Genomic DNA, 21,758 nt, shown 5'->3' on the forward strand with positions numbered 1-21,758 from the left:
AAAAGACTGTTCTATACATCTGTGTCTCTTCTGCTGTCTCATATATAGGGTTATTGCTACCATCTTTCTAAATTCCATATATATTCGTTAGTATACTGTATTGGTGTTTTTCTTTCTGGCTTACTTCACTCTGTATAATAGGCTCCGGTTTCATCCACCTCATTAGAACTGATTCAAATGTATTCTTTTTAATGGCTGAGTAATATTCCATTAAATCAGTGCTATCACACAGTAGTCTTTGCAATAAACAGTGCTACTATCACGTAGTTTTGATAAATTTCCCAGAAATATCTAATACATAAAAGTAAAAATTTCAGTCATTTGGAAGACCATATCCTGGACAATTTACACAATGACACACTTGCTGTGATGATCAAATGATAATGTCTGTCAAGACTTTACCTAGACTGTATTGCAAACAAGGTTTACTGTATCACATAAACACCATTAACACAACCTAAATAGTAGAAGAATCACTCTCAAACTACAGATAGGAAGTTGCTCAAAAAAAGCTGTCACTTGCCTCAGGTCATAGCTAACATTTGATCCCAGAAGTCCAAACCAAAACCCTTACAAAAAATCATAGTGCAAAAGTTTACAACAGACACTGGAAACCTCCCTCAAGAATGAACTTTAAAGAAAACACAACTTAAGCAAAACACAGAATATAGGAATGATAAATTAAAATGCTATAAGCACTATCAGAGCTAGAGTCATTTTTCATTTTCACTTAAGAATACTCTCGAAGTGGAAATTAAAAAATCTTTTTTAAGACTTCACAGTGACAGCTGCATTACTTTCTCCATTTCCTCTACTTTCTGCCTCTCTGCAATACAGTCACAGACCCCATCTCTAGCCACAGGGTCAAAGCCTTTTTTTTTAAGCTCCTAGGTATGACGCAGTGATAAAGAATCTGCCTGTCAATGCAGGAGATGCAGATTCTTTCCCTGAGTCAGAATGATCCTCTGGAGGAGGAAATGGCAACCCACTCCAGTATTCCTGCATGAAGAATTCCACAGACAAGAGGAACCTGGCAGGCTACAGTCCATGGGGTCGCAAAGAGTCAGACACAACTGTGCCAATTGAGCACACGCGTGCACACATCAAAGACCAAAATTATAGATTTGAAATATTCATGTCTAGTACTTAGGAACATTTCCATCAGCTGGAAAGTAATACGGAGCAGGGAGACAGCCTGAACAAATCCAACCGGATAGAAAATAGTTGAATAGCAATATTTCTAATTTCAGTTTTTCACATGTAATTTGAAGCACCTTGAGGTACTTCTACATCTTTATATTCACTTCTGAGCTTGATATTCCGCTTTTCACACTATGAAAATAGAAAATAATTTCTACTTCATTTTCAATCCATTACATCTGAAAGTATTTCTTTGAAAATGTCTATTCATTTAAAAATTCTGCATCCAGAATTTTCCAATAAATATTCCAAACTCAAATTGTTCAAAAACTTCTCAGCTATTTACTTATTTATTACTTCCTGGCAATCAGTTCACAATTTGTGTAGACGTTTTCTTTTTTTCAGTCATTTTTGAAAAATCATTTACAGTCGGTGATATCTAATAACTTTTTATAAATACAAACCTATTTAAGCTAATGGGGAAAAACTGAGTACTGTACTGAGGGTAAAAGACACAAAACTATTCATAATTACTGCAATATAATATCAATTTTTATTATCAAGGCAAATATGTCACTTATTTCAGATTTTAAGGCTAATCTAAAATTTAAAATGTTATCACCTAAAAAAGGCAGAAAAATTTACAAGTCAGGTAAGTTATTTTAAAAATTGTGTAAGGGACATCCCCTGGTGGTCCAATGGTTAAGAATCTGCCTGCCAATATAGGGTACACAGGCTCAATCCCTGGTGCGGCCACAACTACTGAGCCTGTGAGCGCCACAGCCCACAGCTGTAGCAACAGGAAAAAACACCACAGTGAAAGTCCATGCACCGCAACTAGAGAGTAGCCCCCACTTATCACAACTACAGAAAGCCTGCACAGCAATGAAGATACAGAAATAAATAAATAAAATACTTTTAAAAATTGTGTAAGATCTGGGGGAAGGGAGAACAGGGATTCACTGCTTAATGCGTACAGAGTTTCAGTCTTGCAAGATAGTCAAGCTTCTGGATAGGGATGGTGGTAGTCGTTACACAACAATGTAAATACTTGTAAGTACTTAACACAACTGAACTGTATATTTAAAATGGTTAAGATGATACATTTTATGTGTACTTTCCATAATTAAAATTATTTTTTAAAAATTATGTGAGAGTATTAAACATCCTTGAGTATTCATTTTTAGAGAAAAACTCAGAGACAGAAATCCAATTAAAATACTGCCAAACAACTAGAGCAGACATAATTGGCTGGAAATATTGGAGGGGGGAAATGATCTGAATAAAACGTTAGCAAACTATAAAAATATGAAAATAACTGCAAACTGTCTCCTCAGTGCTCAAAAACTTAAGTAATTCAATAATCACCAGAAGAACACTGCACATTACTGTTTCAAACTTTTGGAATTTCTGTAACCAAGTATGTTGGAGCAAGTTTGACAATTTGGTATATTATCCAAAAGTTTTTACCTCTACACAAAGACACTGTATATGTCTACTTCAGAACAGAGGTGAGACAAAAACAATAAACTACTGAAGTCGGTATAGGCCTTTGCAAGATCAAGTTTTTTAAAAGATACATCTTAAGTATTATTTAAAATAGGATTCCTTGTCTGCCTATAGATTTCTACTGCAGTAAACTGCAATTTGAGGAGGCCATGGGAACCCACTACAGTATTCTTGCCTGGAGAATCCCTATGGACAGAGGAGCCTGTTAGGCTACAGTTCATAGCATCGCCCAAGAGTTGGACACGACTGAGCAACTAAGCACAGCACAGCATATACTGCAATTCAGAGTTCTAACTCCAGCTTCAATACTCACTAGCTGCATGATCTTGGGCAAGTTTCTTTAATTTTCTGTGACTTAGTTTATCTCTAAAATGGAGGTAATAATGCTACCTACTTCATAGGTAGGTTTGAGTTGATGTATATAAATGTATACATGCAGCAAGACTCAAGAGGCCTGACATACAGTAAGCACAATTTATGTGTACACCACTATTATTACAGTAGTATCATTACTATCCTCTATCCCACTGATTCCAGTTATAATTAAACTGGGATCTCTCCAGAAAAATGCATGCAAATAAAAGACTCTGAACACAACTGCAGAGGACTCATCGATCCTATATTAGAGAACTCCTATTCAAAGCAACTTGGTTTGTAGTCAAGTGGTTATTAACCTCCTTGGACCTTTTCAGTAGTCCAATTAACCTATGAATCTCTTCTCAGAATATTTTTAAGTATATGAAATATGCAGAACCACAAAATAAATTACAGTTACCAAAATATTTTAAAATGTCTACTTTAGACATTTACCTACAATAAATAGGTAATTTTTTTTTTCCCCCTCAACCAAGTTCTGTGTTTGGGGACCCAGATTAGGAACCCTTGGGTCACTGGAAAGTAAGTGCAAAAATAAGTTTTGGAATCAGTGACTTGTGTTCTAGAAGTCAGACTTCAGACTTTAGTCCTCACATTATTTACACCTGAATGACCTTGGACATCAAACTCATTTAGAATAATTCCTACATCATGAGGTTACAGGCACTGAATATTAGTTAACAAAATGCCAAAAGGCCAGTGTGTTATATTTTACTGATTTTGATATCATGTAATTAGACCCAAATATTTAGTGCCATTGTTAATTTTCAGGAAAACTCATTATATGTAAAAACAAAAAAGTGAAACGACAAAAAACTAAAAGCCAAATATTGATTCACAAAGAAAATGATTAATGGAAATATTAGTTATATGTAACATTAAGTGAGAGTCATGATTTGGCATCAGAATGACCTGTATCTAAATCCCAGCTCCACTATTTTAGGTTTACTAAGTTATTTAACCTCTCACCTCAGTTTTCTCATCTGTAGAACACTGCAATGTTGTTTTAGAAATAAGAGAAGTTCAGCTTAAGCTGTCAATAAATGGAGCTATTATTAAGGTTCACGTTTTAACAAAGCCAAAGCAATCAATTTGGAACTCAAAAGTTTGTTTTGGAATTCATCTTGATATAACTGAAACTTCAGTTTTTTGCTCGGTAAAACATATACACTTAAAACCTGCAGCATTTGCTTGGCGTAACATTCCTAATACAAACTGGTGCTGTTTAAAATCATATCTGATTTCTTATTCTGCCCAAGGAAATCAACGAGGATTAGAAAAACCAAACAGACTCAATAACTTAAAATCTCTTCATGATGTACTTGGAATGTTCCAGTGAATGTTTATTATCAATGTTGAAATATTCTAAAAGGTAGCTTGCCTCTTTAAAATCCAATTATCAGCTACACCGTCGATTAAAAAAAAAAACCGTAGAAGCCCGTATTTATGTCGGAATATTACGGACTAAGATTCTTCCCTTCGTCTGAAAGAAACCCGCCATAGACTGGCCCTGGTTCCCGACCCATTATACAACCTGTAAATTCCTTCTCTTATTGAAAAGATTCTTTTTATGGGCATAGCGAACAAGTGCCAAGTTGCGAAGTTGCAGCTTTGCTGGTTTGACGTTTTCACAATGCAAGAACAATACGATCTGGAATCTACTCAAAGCATTAGCCAGGCAGTCAGCTGATGCTCATTGCACACAAGAGAAAGCCAGAAATAAGAGAAACCGAACCTTGAATTTATGTAAAACAGGTATCCACTACCTTGAAAACTAAAATAGGCCAACAACAGACGTTCCGGTTAAAGTAATAAAAGTGCTGCAGTCCATGGGGTCGCAAAAAGTCGGACAGGACTTTGCGAATGAACAACAAATTGTTAAATAACAATACAAAAAAAAAAAAAAAAAGCTTTGCCCGAACTAGGTTTCGCTCGTTCTTGGAATTTTCCCTGTAAAAGGCTCTTATCCGTTCATAAAACCGGTCCCTCATCACGGAGTCGCTGCCTGAGTAACTTTTACAAAAGGTCAAAGCGGTGCCTTTCAAGGCTTCCAAATCCTACAGGCTTTCTCCTTCGTTCACAGTAACTCGCTTTCCACCCACAGAACGTTCCAGAGACGAAGGATGGGGACCAAACAAAATCTGGTGGGCCTGTTAGAAAGAGGCTTTCAACTTTCTTTTCCAACACTCAGACGGAATTTCACCTTCCTCCCTCGGTGGCCCCACATGTTGCTCGCCTGCTCCCAGAGGGCCGCGCGAGGCCTCGCTTCACCCGGAACGCGCCCACCTGATTACCCTTCTCTCCCCAGACTCCGCCCTCCGCCCCCCCCCCCCCCCCCCCAGCTCGCCTCCTTTAGGAGGTCCATATGGGACGCTTTCCCCTTCCTCCGATCCTCACACCGCACCAGACAAACCTCGATTCTCCACCTCCGGTTCTCCCCCACCGAGGCACTCGCCCCCCCAGCCTCCTAAAGTGCGGCGAGCGCGCAGCGCGGAGCCGCGGGCCTGCACGGCCCAGGTGCTGTGTCAGCCTGTCTGCCGGCTCCGCGCCGTGTACGGCCTGGAAAGTCACATGGCGCTGGGACTGGCCGGCGCCTCCACACTCCAGCTCTCCTCAGAGCACGATGAGGTTCCCAAGTCCACTCACCTCCACGAAGAGCAACATGTCTTCCTCCGCTCGGCCCAATCGTTCTCGCCAACGCGACTCCAACTGGCTTACAGGCCCGAGCCCCAATCGCTAGGATAAGGACACTCGCCTGGCCCTTCCACCCGGCAGCGGACCCGGCTCCTCCCCCGCCGTCAGCCGCTGCGCCCTGACCCGCCCCGTCCCACCTCCCTTGAAACAGCAACTGTTTCCGGCTCTAGAGAACAATTGCTTCCGGGAGAAGAGAAAATCCTCGGCGCGCTCAACTTTTGCACTACCTTTTCCAGCCGCAGTTTGGACTGTACTATCATCTGACTTGGGGGTGGGGGGGATTGAATCTATCAGAGGAAGGCACCATTCTGTGCCACGGGGGTGTGGAAAAATTTTACGGGCGCATTTTATCCCTGGCCCATCGGAGAGTTACCATGGTCATAGTAACTCCGCAGTTTCTCATGACCCAAGACCTCGATCTGATAAAAGGCCGAGACTGTGCAAAGTGTACTGAAAAACGGCCAGCCCTACCGAAAAGGCGGTGACTCGCAGAAAAAAAAGAGAGAAAGGAAAAAAAAGCAGCAGTAATGGTAAACATATTAACAGCAACCCGTTCACATTAAAGGCCTGGCACTATTCTAACTATTATATGTGAATTAGTCTAAACAATTCAACGCAATAATACTGTTATCCCCATTTTACTGTTGAAGGAGCCCTCTAGGGCTTCCCTTGCGGCTCAGTTGGTAAAGAATCTGTCTGCAGTGCAGAGACCTGGGTTCAGTCCCGGGGTTGGGAAGATCAATTGGAGAAGGAAATGGCAACCCACTCCAGTATCCTTGTCTGGAAAATCTCATGGACAGAGGAGCCTGGTGGGCTACAGTCCATGCGGTCGCAAGAAGTCGGGCACGACTGAGCAGCTATCACTTATTGGGAGGGCGGGTTTCCCTAAGACACACATTCGAAGAACTTTGCCCCACGTTCTCTTGAATCAGGTACCCACATCTTTGCTCAGTATGCTATTTGGTAATATCAATACTTTGTCTGGATAGCCTCTTCATTGATGTCCTGCCATCAATTCAAATGAAATACAATAAAACATTTTTAAAATTAATCTTTATAATTATCTATTAGATGATCCAAATTTTTTATCATCTTTAGCCACACTTACTAGGATTTATCCCTCCCTTAACAGTCCCACTTCTATATCTTAACTCAAACATTTGTCGTTTGAAATAATCTTGTCTTGATTTTCAATATATTTTTTCTATTACATTATTTTAAAAAATCTTCCTAAATTGAAGGCTTTATTTTCACCAACTATTATATCCAATGTAATCTCACTTGTGTGTATGCTCGCTAAATCGCATCAGTTGTGTTGGCCTCTGTGTGACCCTATGGACCGTATCCCGCCAGGTTCCTCTGTCCATTGGATTTCCCAAGCAAGAATACTGGAGTGGGTTGCCATTTCTTTCTCCAGGGGATCTTCCCAACACAAAGATTGAATCCTGATCTCTTGCATTGCTGGCAGATTCTTTACAGTCTGAGCCACCAGGGAAGTCAAATTCAAGATTACTACACTTCAATTAAACCAGTTACTTTTCCCCTGAAATACAAACTCAGCACTCACCTCCAAAGCCATGGCTCAAGGCGTCTCCCCTGTCTGGAATACCTTCATGTGTCAATCAACCTTCTCTCTCCATAAGGTTTTCCCAAAGACTCCGTTCCTCACAGATCTCTTCTTCATGTCCCTTGTTTAGCACTTGAATATTATATTCTAACTTAAATTATTTTTTCTTTTTTTGTTGTTTTTCAGTTTATTCACAGGTACCCTATCATATATTCTTCACAGTCTAGGATAATGGTAGCCACATAGTAGTATCTCAACACATGCTCGTCTACTTGAAGAGATTTTTTTAAAATTTGTTTTAAAAAGCCTTCATTGCCAGTTGCTGATGAATTCCATGCTGCATAAAAAATATGAGGGAGAGAGAAAGCACAATAATACTAAATTAGTTTAGGTAACCAGCAAGTAGGGTGCTTTGTGAATGCCTACTAGGGTAAGCAATGTAAAGGAATCAAGAGGAATTAAGTTATTAAAGGACCTCATAATCTAATAGTATTATCAACAAAGCAATTTAATAGATTAATTGATAATGTCAAGGAATATTGGGTAATGATCGACATTTTAGTGAAACCTCACATTTCTAAAAACAAATAATTCTCCTTAATCCTGGCCCTTTCAGAAAAAATTATGAACTCCCTTGAATAAATAGACTTAATTGTGATTTATAGGAAAGGAGGGAGTGATATTTTATGGGGAGGGGGAGGAGGGTATAATCTTAACAATAAAAGAAAGTGTTCTGGACTTAGAGGAGTTTCCACAAGGAAAGGAGTTTTAATACTTATTTATCTACTTACTTACTTATTTGGTTGCACTTGGTCTTAGTGGAGGCATGCGAACTCTTAGTAGCAGTATGTGGGATCTAGTTCCCCTGACCAGGGATCTAACCCGAGCCCCCTGCATTGGGAGCACGGAGTTTCAGCCAATGGACCACCAGGGAAGGAGTTTTAAACTGTAATAAATATCCAAATATTTTAGACAGTTTCCATGGAAGTACTGAAAAAGAGTATGCCAAACATTAGATAAACCTAAAGTACAGGCACTTCCCTGGTGGTCCAGTGGTTAGGAATCCGCCTTCCAATGCGGGGGACACAGGTTCCATCCCTGATTGGAAATAAGATCCCACATGGCACAGGGCAACTAAGCCTGTGGGCTGCAACTATTGAAGCCTGTGTGCACTAGAGCCAGTGCTCTGCAATAAGAGAAGTATGCATGCTACATAGAAGAGCTAGCACAGCCAAAAAAGGAAAAAAAGAAACCTAAAGTACAGCATCTGGTTTTGAGAAGTTCAACAACTAGTGGATAGAAACAAATAATAAATAGTTACATTTCAATAAGTACTATAATACGAAGTTTACAAGGTGATTTGGGACCAGAGGGGAGGGATAACTTAGACAATGGGGTCTTAAAGAGAAGGGAAAATATTTATATATTGCCTGATACTTTTTAAAGACAATTACATTATGATCCCCTGTATCCCTTTCTCCAAAGGACTGAAACAAATTGTTTAAATTTACAAGTTTTTCAACAAGAACTTATAAAGTACTCATAGTTCTCATAGAGTAATTGGTATACATCTACAATTTGTATAAAATCTAAAACCTACAAAATGATATTACATAGTTTATGAACACAAACACCTGCAGTAAAACTATATAAACATAGACTAGACATAAATATATCAGATTTATGCTTGTTATGGCCCTAAATACATCAGATTTATGCTTGCTCTTGCCCTCTGAAAATGGACAAAGGGGAAGGAAGGAATCTGGGGAGAATAACAAACGGTATCTCTAATGCTTTATTAAAAAATATCTGAAGCAAATATGACAAAATGTTAATATCTCTTCATTCTAGCTGATAGTCACATGGCTATTTTTAATATTACTTTCTGTACTTTTTTGCACTTTTTTAAATGAAAAAATAATCTATACAGCCAACAAAACCATCTGTCCTTTAATTTCTCTGGTGTCCAAAATATTTTCAACTCCTCTACAAAGGAGCTGCCCAAAGTGATTTTTTTCAGTTAGAAAGCAGCCTCTAAGCATACCCTTCAATTTCTCAGCCAACTATGGAACTTCAAAGCCTTCTTCAGTCAGGCTCCTTGAATAAATGAGCCACTAGGCAGTGCAAAGAGTGTGATCTTCATCCAAGTACTATCTTCCAAGTTACTACAAGTCTAGGAAAAGTTGAGGGGCAGCTGAGGAAGTTGTAATGCAATTATTCCATTACAAGCTTAAACATTCTTAAGCAAAACCTCAGGAATAGAGAAGAATCAGGAGTTAAGATTGATATACTGGATCTTGAATTCTAACACCTAGATTTTAAGCTCTTTTAAGCAAGGCTATATCGTCTATTTCTTGTATAGTTCCTGTTGTCTATTCTTTCCTACCCACCCTCCCCCCTTCACCCACTACCATCACAGCATATAGAATGCCTAATTCTCTGCATACAGTAAGCACTCTTTAAGTATTTGAGTCAATGATAATGTCACAATGGGTCTGTTATGACATCACCAGGATTGGAACACTATGGGTAGGATCAGGGTACTCCACAATCTCTGGGAGCAAGAAAAGCCTCTTCTAGCTTCCTTGTGGATGGCTTCAAATTGTTTGCCTATATTTTGTAAAAAATGAAGAAATAAAAGAAAATCACTCAACTATCCAAAACGTTTATCAAAATGTCAACTGAGACAAATGATGAATATGAAGCAGAAAAAGAAACTTTGGAATTCACCAAAATGTACAAAACTGTTCTACAAAGATCAGAGGTTCCTAAGCTTGAGATTCCATTTGCAGTTCAGGATGTCATCAGTAGGATTGAGCAAGCACAGGTCCAGCGAGCCAGAGAGGTAGGTAGTAAATGACAAGTTTATAGATGGCAACTTTCTTTTTAAACTTACCATGAGCATATACTTTTCTTTTTTTCGAAGACTCACTTTGTTTTCATGATATTTGACTGAAGTAACTCTGATTCTGGATCAGTTAGCATAGTTCAGTCGCTCAGTCGTGTCTGACTCTCTGCGACCCCAGGAACCACAGCATACCAGGCCTCCCTGTCCATCATCAACTCCCGGAATTTACCCAAACTCATTTCCATTGAGTCAGTGATGCCATCCAACCATCTCATCCTCTGTCGTCCCCTTCTCCTCCTGCCTTCAATCTTCCCCAGTATCAGAGTCTTTTCCAATAAGTCAGTTCTTGGCATCAGGTGGACAAAGTATTGGAGTTTCAGCTTCAGCATCAGTCCTTCCAATGAACACCCAGGACTGATTTCCTTTAGGATGGACTGGTTGGATCTCCTTGCAGTTCAAGGGACTCTCAAGTGTCTTCTCCAACACCACAGTTCAAAAGCATCAATTCTTCTGCACTCAGCTTTCCCTATAGTCCAATTCTCACATACATACATGACCACTGTAAAAAACATAGCCTTGACTAGACGGACCTTTGTTGACAAAGTAATGTCTCTGCTTTTTAATAAGATGTCTAGGTTGATCATAACTTTTCTTCCAAGGAGTAAGTGTCTTTTAATTTCATGGCTGCAATCACCATCTGCAGTGATTTTGGAGCCCCCCAAAATAAAGTCAGCCAGTGTTTCCACTGTTTCCCCATCTAATTGCCATGAAGTGATGGGACCAGATGCCATGATCTTAGTTTTCTGAATGTTGAGCTTTAAGCCAACTTTTTCACTGTGCTCTTTCACTTTCATCAAGAGGCTCTTTAGTTCTTCTTCACCTTCTGCCATAAGGGTGGTGTCATCTGCATATCTGAGGTTATTGATATTTCTCCCGGCAATCTTGATTCCAGCTTGTGCTTCCTCCAGTCCAGCGTTTCTCATGATGTACTCTGCATAGAAGTTAAATAGGCAGGGTGACAATATACAGCCTTGACATACTCCTTTTCCTATTTGGAACCAGTCTGTTGTTTCATGTCCAGTTCTAACTGTTGCTCCTGACCTGCATACAGGTTTCTCAAGAGGCAAGTCAGGTGGTCTGGTATTCCCATCTCTTTCAGAATTTTCCACAGTTTATTGTGATACAGTCAAAGGGTTTGGCATAGTCAATAAACCAGAAATAGATGTTTTCCGGAACTCTCTTGTTTTTTCGATGATCCAGCAGATGTTGGCCATTTAATCTCTGGTTCCTCTGCCTTTTCTAAAACCAGCTTGAACATCTGGAAGTTCTCAGTTCATGTATTGCTGAAGCCTGGCTTGGAGAATTTTGAGCATTACTTGACTAGCGTGTGAGATGAGTGCAATTGTGTGGTAGTTTGAGCATTCTTTGGCATTGCCTTTCTTGGGATTGAAATGAAAACTGACGTTTTCCATTCCTGTGGCCACTGCTGAGTTTTCCACTCAATATGCTGACATATTGAGTGCAGTACTTTAACAGCATAATCTTTTAGGATTTGAAATAGCTCAACTGGAATTCCATCACCTCCACTAGCTTTGTTCATAATGATACTGCCTAAGGTCCACTTGACTTCACATTCCAGGATGTCTGGCTCTACGTGAGTAATCACACCATTGTGATTATCTGGGTCATGAAGATCTGACAGAATGTGGTCCACTGGAGAAGGGAATGGCAAACCACTTCAGTATTCTTGCCTTGAGAACCCCATAAACAGTATGAAAAGGCAAATAGGACACTGAAAGATGAACTCCCCTGGTCGGTAGGTGCCTAATATGCTACTGGAGATCAGTGGAGAAATAACTCCAGAAAGAATGAAAGGATGAAGCCAATAAAAACAACACCTGGTTGTGGATGTGACTGGTGATAGAAGCAAGGTCTGATGCTGTAAAGAGCAATATTTCATAGGAACCTGGAATGTTAGGTCCATGAATCAAGGCAAATTGGAAGTGGTCAAACAGGAGATGGCAAGAGTGAATGTTGACATTCTAGGAATCAGCAAACTAAGATGGACTGGAGTGGGTGAATTTAACTCAGATGCCCATTATATCTACTACTGTGGGCAGGAATCCCTTAGAAGAAATAGAGTAGCCATCGTAGTCAACAAAAGAGTCCGAAATACAGTACTTGGTTGCAATCTCAAAAATGACAGAATCATCTCTGTTCATTTCCAAGGCAAACCATTCAATATCACGGTAATCCAAGTCTATCCCCCGACCAGTAACGCTAAAGAAGCTAAAGTTGAATGGTTCTATGAAGACCTACAAGACCTTTTAGAACTAACACCCCAAAAAGATGTCTTTTTCATTATAGGGGACTGGAATGCAAAAGTAGGAAGTCAAGAAACACCTGGAGTAACAGGCAAATTTGGCCTGCAGTACAGAATGAAGGAGGGCAAAGGCCCATAGAGTTTTGCAAAGAGAACGCACTGATCATAGCAAACACCCTCTTCCAACAACACAAGAGAAGACTCTATACATGGACAGCACCAGATAGTCACCATCGAAATCAGATTGATTATATTCTTTGCAGCCAAAGATGGAGAAGCTCTGTACAGTCAGCAAAAACAAGACCGGGAGCTGACTGTGGCTCAGATCATGAACTCCTTATTGCCAAATTCAGACTGAAATTGAAGAAAGTAACTAGAAAACCACTAGACAACTCAGGTGTGACCTAAATCAAATCGCTTATGATTATACAGTAGAAGTGAGAAATAGATTTAAGGGACTAGATCTGATAGACAGAGAGCCTGATGAACTGTGGATGGAGGTTCGTGACATTGTACAGGAGACAAGGATCAAGACCATCTCCAAGAAACAGAAATGCAAAAAAGCAAAATGGCTGTCTGAGGAGGCCTTACAAATAGCTGTGAAAAGAAGAGAAGTGAAAAGCAAAGGAGAAAATGAAAGATATGCCCATTTGAATGCAGAGTTCCAAAGAATTGCAAGGAGAAATAAGAAAGCCTTCCTCAGTGAGCAATGCAAAGAAATAGAGGAAAACAATAGATTAAGAAAGACTAGAGATCTCTTCAAGAAAATTAGAAATACCAAGGGAACATTTCATGCAAAGATGGGCTCAATAAAGGACAGAAATGGTATGGACCTAACAGAAGCAGAAGATATTAAGAAGAGGTGGCAAAAATACACAGAAGTGTACAAAAAAGATCTTCACGACCCAGATAATCATGATGGTGTGATCACTCACCTAGAGCCAGACTCTGGATAACAAGTTCCAATTCTTTTTTTTAAAATGATTTATTTATTCATTATTTTTGGTTGAGCTTCATTTGGTTGGTCTTCATTTCTGCATGCAGGCTCTCTCTCTAGTTGCAGCGGGAGGGGGCTACTCTTCATTTCAGTGCACAGATTTCTCATTTAGGTGGCCTCTCTCGTTGCAGAGCGCAGGCTCCAGGTGCAGGGGTTCAATGTTTGCAGCACAAAGTTTCAGTAACTATGGCACGAGGGCACATTAGTTGCAGCTCCTGGCTCTAGAACTCGGGCTCGGTGATTGGCACATGGGCTTAGTTGCTCTGCAGCATGTGGAATCTCCCAGACCAGGGATCAAACCCGTGTCCCTTGCATTGGCAGGTGGATTCTTGTCCACTCTATCACCAGGGAAGTCCCCACAAGCTCCAATTCTATATTAATCACTTTCAATTTCATATCAGAGTTAATCAAGCTTTTTAAGAAATGAATCACATATGTTACTGAGTGTGAGAGAAAAATTAGTCTATAGCTAATATTGATATCTAATTTTAGTCAATAGCTTTCATTTGTTGTCTACTGAGCTTTTATCAAATAGTTATTAACAAGAAGAAATGTGATTGACTTCTAGCTCCTTTTCTTTACCCTGAACACTTCATAGAAGAGGGGTTTATTGGTCAAGATAAATCCAAAGACAGTGCATTTTTTCTTTTGTGTTTTTCTAGGAGTTTTATACTTTTAGATTTTATATTTAGGTCTATGATCCATTTTGTCTTAATCTTTGTAGATCATATCAGATATGGATAGAAATTCTTTTTTAAAAACAATTATTCTAGCTCTGTTTGTTGAAAAGACTACTCTCTCCATTAAATTGCGTTTGCACCTTTTTGAAAATCAATTGACCATATATGTGTGAGTTAACAGAGTCTCCAGTCTGTTCTCTTGACTATTTAAGTATCTTTATGCCACTACCACAGTGTCTTGATTACTGAAGTTTCATAATTCTTGAAATCATATAGTTTTAGTTCCTCAACTTTGTAGTTTTTCAGCTGTGCCCAGCTTCTCTCACATCTGCCTTTTAACTCTTTATCCTCTTCTTGGGCATTTCTCTCAATACTTAAACATTCGTAACCTAAAAATTGTCTTTGTTCACACTACTTTCTCCCTTGCTTTTCCATAGGAAATTTAGAATCAATCTGTCAAATTCTATTGGGGGAAAAATGTCTACTGGTATTTTGACTGGGAATGTATTGAATTTGTATATCAGTTTGGGGAGAATTGAAATCTTAACAATGTTGACTCTTCTGACCCCTGATCATAGCATATCTCTCCATTTATTTAGGTCTAATTTTCCTCAGTGGTGAATGTTAAGCCAACCTTATGCTTTTGGAATAAACTATAAATCTTTGCATATAATTTGCTCTTCTGAAAAAAAAATAATTTGCTCTTCTTTTTTTCTAGTTTCTTTAAGGACAAGCTGAGGTCACTGATTTGATAACATTTTATTTTGTTTTGTTTTTAACTATGCTGAGTCTTCTTGCTGTGCCAGGGCTTTCTCTAGTTGCAATGAGCAAGAGCTACTCTTCATTGCGGTGCACGGGCTTCTCACTGCAGTGGCTTCTCTTATTGAGGAGCACAGGTTCTAGTTACTTCGGCTTGTTAACATTTTTAGTGTTTTGTTCCATATATTTCCCCCTCTGCAAATGAAAATGCATTTTCATTCAGTTTTATGTTATAATTTCATTTTTAATTTTTTCTTTGACCCACGTGTTATTTAGAAGAGTGTTATTTAGTTTCCAAATATTTGGAGACTTCTTGCTCTTATTTATTTCAAATTCAATTTCATTGGGGTCAGAGACCTTACTTCATATGATCTGAAATGTGAACTTTTTGAAATTTGTTTTATGGCTCAGAATATGGTCTATATTAGTAAATGTTATGTATGCCATTGAATACAATTTTCATCCTGTTATTGAAATAACAATTACCTCAAATCAGTTGATAGTATTGTTCAAGTCTTCTGTTGTTTTTTTCTCAACTTTATCACTTATTGAAAGAGGGATATAGAAATGTTTGGCTATAACTGTGCAATTTTCTATTTCTAATGATAGTCTATCAAATTTCCCTCATGTACTTTAAATCTTTATTATTAGATGACTAAACATTTAGAATTGGTCTGTTTTCTCAATGAATTGGCTACTTTACGATCATGGAATGATCCTATTTATCTCTAGTAATATAATTTTTGGGCTTCTCTTGTAGCTCAGTTGGTAAAGAATCTGCCTGCAAGAGTCCTGGATTCAATTCCTGGGTTGGGAAGATCCCCTGGAGAAGGAAATGGCAACCCACTCCAGTATTCTTGCCTGGGAAATCCCATGGACAGAGGAGCTTGACAGGCTACAGTCCTTGGGGTCTCAACTGTCAGACATGACTTAGCAACTAAACCACAATATACTTTTCTCTGTAACTTAAACAAACTTTGTTTGTTAGTAATTTAACACAAACTTTGTTTGTTACAGCCACTGTAGCTTTCCTTTGATGAGCATTACCATCCTTTTCCTTTTTACTTTCTTTCTTTTGGTCACACTGTGCAGCATGTTGGATCTTATTTCCCTAACCAGGGATCGAACTCATGTTCCCCTGTAGTAGAAGCATGGAGTCTTCTACCTGGACCTCCAAGAAACCCTCCTTTCCCTCCTTCTATTATTTTACTTTAAATATATTTAGCTTACTATATTTAAAATAGGTTTCTTACATAGACTTTCATGGTGATACAGTGTATAGGAATCCACCTGCCAATGCAGGGGACATGAGTTCAATCTGTGGTCCCAGTAGATCCAATGTGCCTCAGAGCAACTAAGCCCATGAGCCACAACTACTGAGCCAGTTTGCTACAACTTCTGAAGTCTGTGTGCCTAGAGCCTGTGCTCTGCAACAAGAGAAGCCACTGCAATCAAAAGCCCCTGTACCATAACTAGAGAGAAGCCCCCACTTGCTCCAACTAAAGAAAGCCTGAGAGCAATGAAGACCCAGCACAACCAAAAATAAACAAATAAATAATTTTAAAAATAGGTTTCTTACAAGAAACATATAACTGAGTTTCTTTTTTATCCAACCTGACAATTTCTGCCTTTTAATTGGATATTTAGACCATTTATATTTAATACAACTATCTATGGTTAAGTTTAAATTTACCATCTTGCTATTTGTTTTGTTTGTCCCATATTTTTTGTTTGTTTCCTTTTATTATTTCTGATTTCTTTTAGAGTGAATATATTTTATGATTCCACTTCATTTCCTTTATTGGTTTACTAGCTATACTTTTACTTTTCATTGGTTGCTTTGGGGTTCATAGTGTATGCATTTAGTTTATCACCATTTACCTGTATTACACCAATTTTGAGCAGTGTATAAACTTCACAGCAATATTCTACTTTTTTCCCTCTCCAGGCCTATGTGATTTTTATATCATACTTCTACATGTATTATAAACTTAATGTCTATTACTTTCCAATTATTTTTGTTTGAAACAAGCAGTTAAACTATTTTTAAATTTTTATTCTGATAAAATATACATAACAAAATTTGTGATTTTATCTATTTTTAATTATACAATTCATTGGCATTAAATACATTTACAATGTTATATAACCATAAAATGAACCCTGAATATTCATTGGAAGGACTGATGCTGAAGTTGAAGTGCCAATACTCTGGCCACCTGATGTGAAGAGCCAATTCATCGGAAAAGACCCTGATGCTGGGAAAGATTGAGGGCAAGAGGAGAAAGGGGCAACAGAGGATGAGATGGTTGGGTGGCATCATTAACTCAATGGACATGAGTTTGAGCAAACTCCAGGAGACAGTGAAGGACAGGGAAGCCTGGCATGATGTTTCATCACCCCAAACAGAAACTCTGACCCATTAGACAATAACTACCCATTCCCCTTTTCCCCCATACCCTAGCAACAGCCATTTTTCTTTCTGTCTCTTTGAATTTGCCTACTCTAGATACCTTATGTAAGTGAAATCATAAAGTATTTGTCCTTTTGTGCCTGATTTATTTCGTTTAGCGTGTCTTCAGAGTTCATCTCTGTTGTAGCATTTGTTAGAATTTTTTTCTTTTTAAAGCTAAATAATATTCCACTGTATGTATATATCATATTTTAGGCACATGAGTTGCTTTCACCTCTCTGCCATTGTGAATAATGTTGCTATGAATAAAGAAGTACAAATATCTGTTTAAGTGCCTGCTGTCAATTCTTTGTATACTCAGGAGTAGAATTGCTGCATCATATGGTAATTTTATTTTTCGTTTATTGAGGAACTGTAGTGCCAGCTAACTGATGAAAATTGAACCAAGAAACTCATTCTCTGACTTGTGGAACTGAAGTACAAGTTGAGCTCCCAGTGTCACTAGCTGGCTCATGTTAGAGTGAAAACATTGAAAAGGACTGGGGTCCTGAAAACTGGAATGGGGATGTATGCAAAGACTTTGTTAAAGCTTGGAATATTGAAAGCTCTAAGTAATGATGAGTTTTCTTTGCCAGAGAATCTGCCTCTTTACCCAACATCAGTGAGAATGGCTGCTCCATGCCTGTCTCAGAGGATTAACCCTGTATTGCCTCTCCTGAGGCAGTTGTACCAAGCAAAATGAGGCTGCTTCCTCAGAAACCACTCCCACAACATCTCTTTGTTTCTAGATCTGTAACTAGATTAAAATCCAGTAAGCCACTGAAGACGAGGTAGAAAGTGTGGCCCATGAGGAAGTGCACTACACTCCAAAAGAACTACTTGAATTTTCTAATTTTTACAGATGGAAGTCCAGGGAATATGTATGGGAATGGATGTTGAAGGTGTGGGATAGTGACAGAAGAAACATAAAGTTGGAGCTTCCCTGTGGTTTTGGAGAAGGAAATGGCAACCCACTCCAGCATTCTTGTCTGGAGAATCCCATAGAAAAAGGAGCCTGGCAGGCCATGGTCCATGGGGTCTCAGAAAGTTGGACACAGCTGAGTGACTAAGCATGCACATGCACATACTGGTGGCTTAGTGATAAAGAATATGCCTGCCAATGTAGGAGACGCCAGTTCGATCCCTGGGCTGAGAAGATTCCACATACTGCAAGTGACTAAGCCTGAGAGTCACAATTATTGAGCCTGTGCTCTAGAGCTGGGGAACTGCAACTACTGAGCCCTCAGCCTCAACTATTGAAGCCTGAGTATCCTAGAACCTGTCTCAGCAATAAGAGAGGACACTGCCATGAGAAGCCTGAACAATGCAACTAGAGCGTAGCCCCCACTTGCCACAACTAGAGAAAAGTCCTTACAGCAGTGAAGACACAGCACAGCCAATAAATAAATTTTTAAAAATTATATATATATTAAAAAACATAAAGTTGGATCAGGCTAACTGATGTAGACTCACTAAAGCAAGATTTAGTATTTAACGTTGCAGCTTGGTGAGTTAGAAAAGGCTCTAACAATTTGGTTGGTTGGTTCGCTGAAACATGGACCAAAAAGTTACTCACACACAGTGAGTAAGTTAGACATGCCAGACTTGTCTTGGTTTAATGTAGGGAAGAATTAGAAGGATTAGAGAGACTGGAATGTTAAGGTGGATTTAAGATCTATTCATCCACCCTGGGAGAATCCAGAAGACATACCTTTCATCATAAGTGTGACAAATAATTTTATAAGAGGAGCCTTGGAATCCTTGGAGAACTCTGTGATCACTCTTCTCTGTAGGCTAGACCTTATAGTGGAATTTGAAAATCTAAAAACATTGGGAGTAATTGGATCCTGAGGTGGCAAGGGTCAAGTGGGGGCATACAACCACGAAAGGCTGAGTGGGCATGGTTACCATAATGCACAGCAGAGTCCAGTCGGACACCAATCAGAATAGTATGACTTATGAAGAGCTATAGCATTGGCTAGTTGATTGTAGTATTTCTATTAAAAGTAAAATTGGGCTTCCCTGGTGACTCAGCTGGTAAAGAATCCACCTGCAATTCGAGAGACCTGGGCTGGATCCTAGGGTTGGGAAGATCCCCTGGAGAAGGGAATGGTTACCCACTCCAATATTCTGGCCTGGAGAATTCCATGGACTCTATAGTCCATGGGGTTGCAAAGAGTTGGATATGACCGAGTGACTTTCACTTACTAAAGTCTTACTTGATCTGCATAAGTGGAAAATTTCTAGGTCAAGTGAACCAAAGTCTAATCCTAATCATAACAACAGAGAGTTATGGCTCCTCAACCAATTCTCAGACTTAAGCCAGTTTACAGACTCAGAACTCCCTGAATGAAGGAGCAGATGGGTTCCTTTGAGGAAGGACACAGTCAGAAATTCATGCTATTAATCCTTCTCCAAGTCTTCTGCAAAGAGACCTGGCCTTTTACTAGGATGACCGTGTAGTGGAGAATAGGAAATAATGAAACCTTCTGGGGACTTCTGGATACTGGCTCTGAACTGATACTAATTTTAGGAGATCTAGAGTATCATTGTGATCTACCAGAGTGTAGGCACTTATGTAAGTCATGTGATCAGTAGAGTTTTAGCTCAGGTCTATGTCAGTGGGCCAGCTGGATCCCTGAACCCATCCTGTGGCTATTTTGCCAGTTCTGGAATACATAAAAAGAAAAGACATACTCAGCAACTGGCAGAATCCCCACATTGGTTCTCTGACTGTGGAGTGAGGGCTATTACAGTGGGAAAGGCCAGGTGGAAGTCATTAGAACTGCCTTTACCTAGGAAGGTAGAAAACTGAAAACAATACTGCATTTCTAGAGGAATGGCAGAAATAAATGCCATCATCAGGGAGAGATGCAGGAGTGGTAATTCCCACCACATCTTCATTCAACTTGCCTATCTGGCCTGTGCAGAAGACAGATGGACCTTCGAGAATGACAGTGGATCACTGTAAAATTAACCAGCTGGTGACCTCACTTGAACATCTGGAAGTTCACGGTTCATGTATTGCTGAAGCCTGGTTTGGAGAATTTTGAGTATTACTTTACTAGCGTGTGAGATGAGTGCAACTGGGCAGTAGTTTGAACATTCTTTGGCATTTCCTTTCTTTGGGATTGGAATGAAAACTGACCTTTTCCAGTCCTGTGGCCACTGCTAAGTTTTCCAAATTTGTTGACATATTGAGTGCAGCACTTTCATGGATCATCTTTTAGGATTTGAAATAGCTCAACTGGAATTCCATCGCCTTCACTAGCTTTGTTCGTAGTGATGCTTCCTAAGGCCCACTGTTCAAGCTGGTTTTAGAAAAGGCAGAGGAACCAGAGATCAAATTGCCAACATTCGCTGGATCATCAAAAAAGCAAGAGAGTTCCAGAAAAACAACTATTTCTTCTTTATTGACTATGCCAAACCCTTTGACTGTGTGGATCACCATAAACTGTAGAAAATTCTGAAAGAGATGGGAATACCAGACCACCTGACTTACCTCTTGAGGAAACTGTATACAGGTCAGGAAGCAACAGTTAGAACTGGACATGAAACAACAGACTGGTTCCAGATAGGAAAAGGAGTACGTCAAGGCCGTATATTGTCACCATGCTTATTTAACTTATATGCAGCGTATATCATGAGAAACGCTGGGCTGGAGGAAGCACAAGCTGGAATCAAGATTGTCAGGAGAAATATCAATAACCTCAGATATGCAGATGACACCACCCTTATGGCAGAAAGCGAAGAACTAAAGAGCCTCTTGGTGAAAGTGAAAGAGGAGAGTGAAAAAGTTGGCTTAAAGCTCAACATTCAGAAAACTAAGATCATGGCATCTGGTCCCATCACTTCATGGCAAATAGATGGGGAAACAGTGGAAACAGTGGCTGATTTTATTTTTTTGGGCTCCAAAATCACTGCAGATGGTGATTGCAGCCATGAAGTTAAAAGACGCTTACTCCTTGGAAGGAAAGTTATGACCAACCTAGACAGCATATTAAAAAGCAGAGACATTACTTTGTCAACAAAGGTCCGTCTAGTCAAGGCTATGGTTTTTCCAGTGGTCATGTATGGATGTGAGAGTTGGACTATAGAGAAAGATGAGTACAGAAGAATTGATGCTTTTGAACTTTGGTGTTGGAGAAGAGTCTTGAGAGTCCCTTGAACTGCAAGGAGATCCAACCAGTCCATCCTAAAGGAGATCAGTCCTGGGTGTTCATTGGAAGGACTGATGCTGAAGCTGAAACTCCAATACTTTGGCTACCTGATGTGAAGAGCTGACTCATTGGAAAAGACCCTGATGCTGGGAAAGATTGAGGGCAGGAGGAGAAGGGGACGACAGAGGATGAGACGGTTGGATGGTATCACCAACTCATGGTGATGGGTTTGGGTGGACTCCAGGAGTTGGTGA

General features: G+C 39.5%; 2 protein-coding genes across 8 annotated transcripts in view; one reads left to right on the top strand and one right to left on the bottom strand.

Annotated features, from left to right (window-relative positions):
• LARP4 (La ribonucleoprotein 4) overlaps nt 1–9,705 on the bottom strand; it is a 71,839-nt gene extending 62,134 nt beyond the window's left edge. For 4 of the 7 annotated variants that reach the window (XM_020908155.2, XM_020908159.2, XM_020908154.2 and 1 more), the window contains exon 1: nt 5,671–5,835. In XM_020908155.2, the coding sequence (XP_020763814.1) occupies nt 5,671–5,688 (18 nt within the window). In that variant the 5' untranslated portion in view covers nt 5,689–5,835. Of the gene's footprint in view, nt 1–5,670; nt 5,837–7,285; nt 7,623–9,329 lie in introns of those variants that run through there. The other 3 variants (XM_020908158.2, XM_020908156.2, XM_020908160.2) reach the window with 2 other exon arrangements.
• Nucleotides 9,706–9,815: 110 nt separating this feature from the next.
• FAM186A (family with sequence similarity 186 member A) overlaps nt 9,816–21,758 on the top strand; it is an 87,964-nt gene continuing 76,021 nt past the window's right edge. Inside the window, exon 1 of the mRNA XM_070454449.1 lies at nt 9,816–10,130. Within this exon, the coding sequence (XP_070310550.1) occupies nt 9,960–10,130 (171 nt within the window). The 5' untranslated portion in view covers nt 9,816–9,959. The remainder of the gene's footprint in view (nt 10,131–21,758) is intronic.

Source organism: Odocoileus virginianus, chromosome 24 (genome assembly GCF_023699985.2).
Source record: "Odocoileus virginianus isolate 20LAN1187 ecotype Illinois chromosome 24, Ovbor_1.2, whole genome shotgun sequence".
NCBI lineage: Eukaryota > Metazoa > Chordata > Mammalia > Artiodactyla > Cervidae > Odocoileus > Odocoileus virginianus.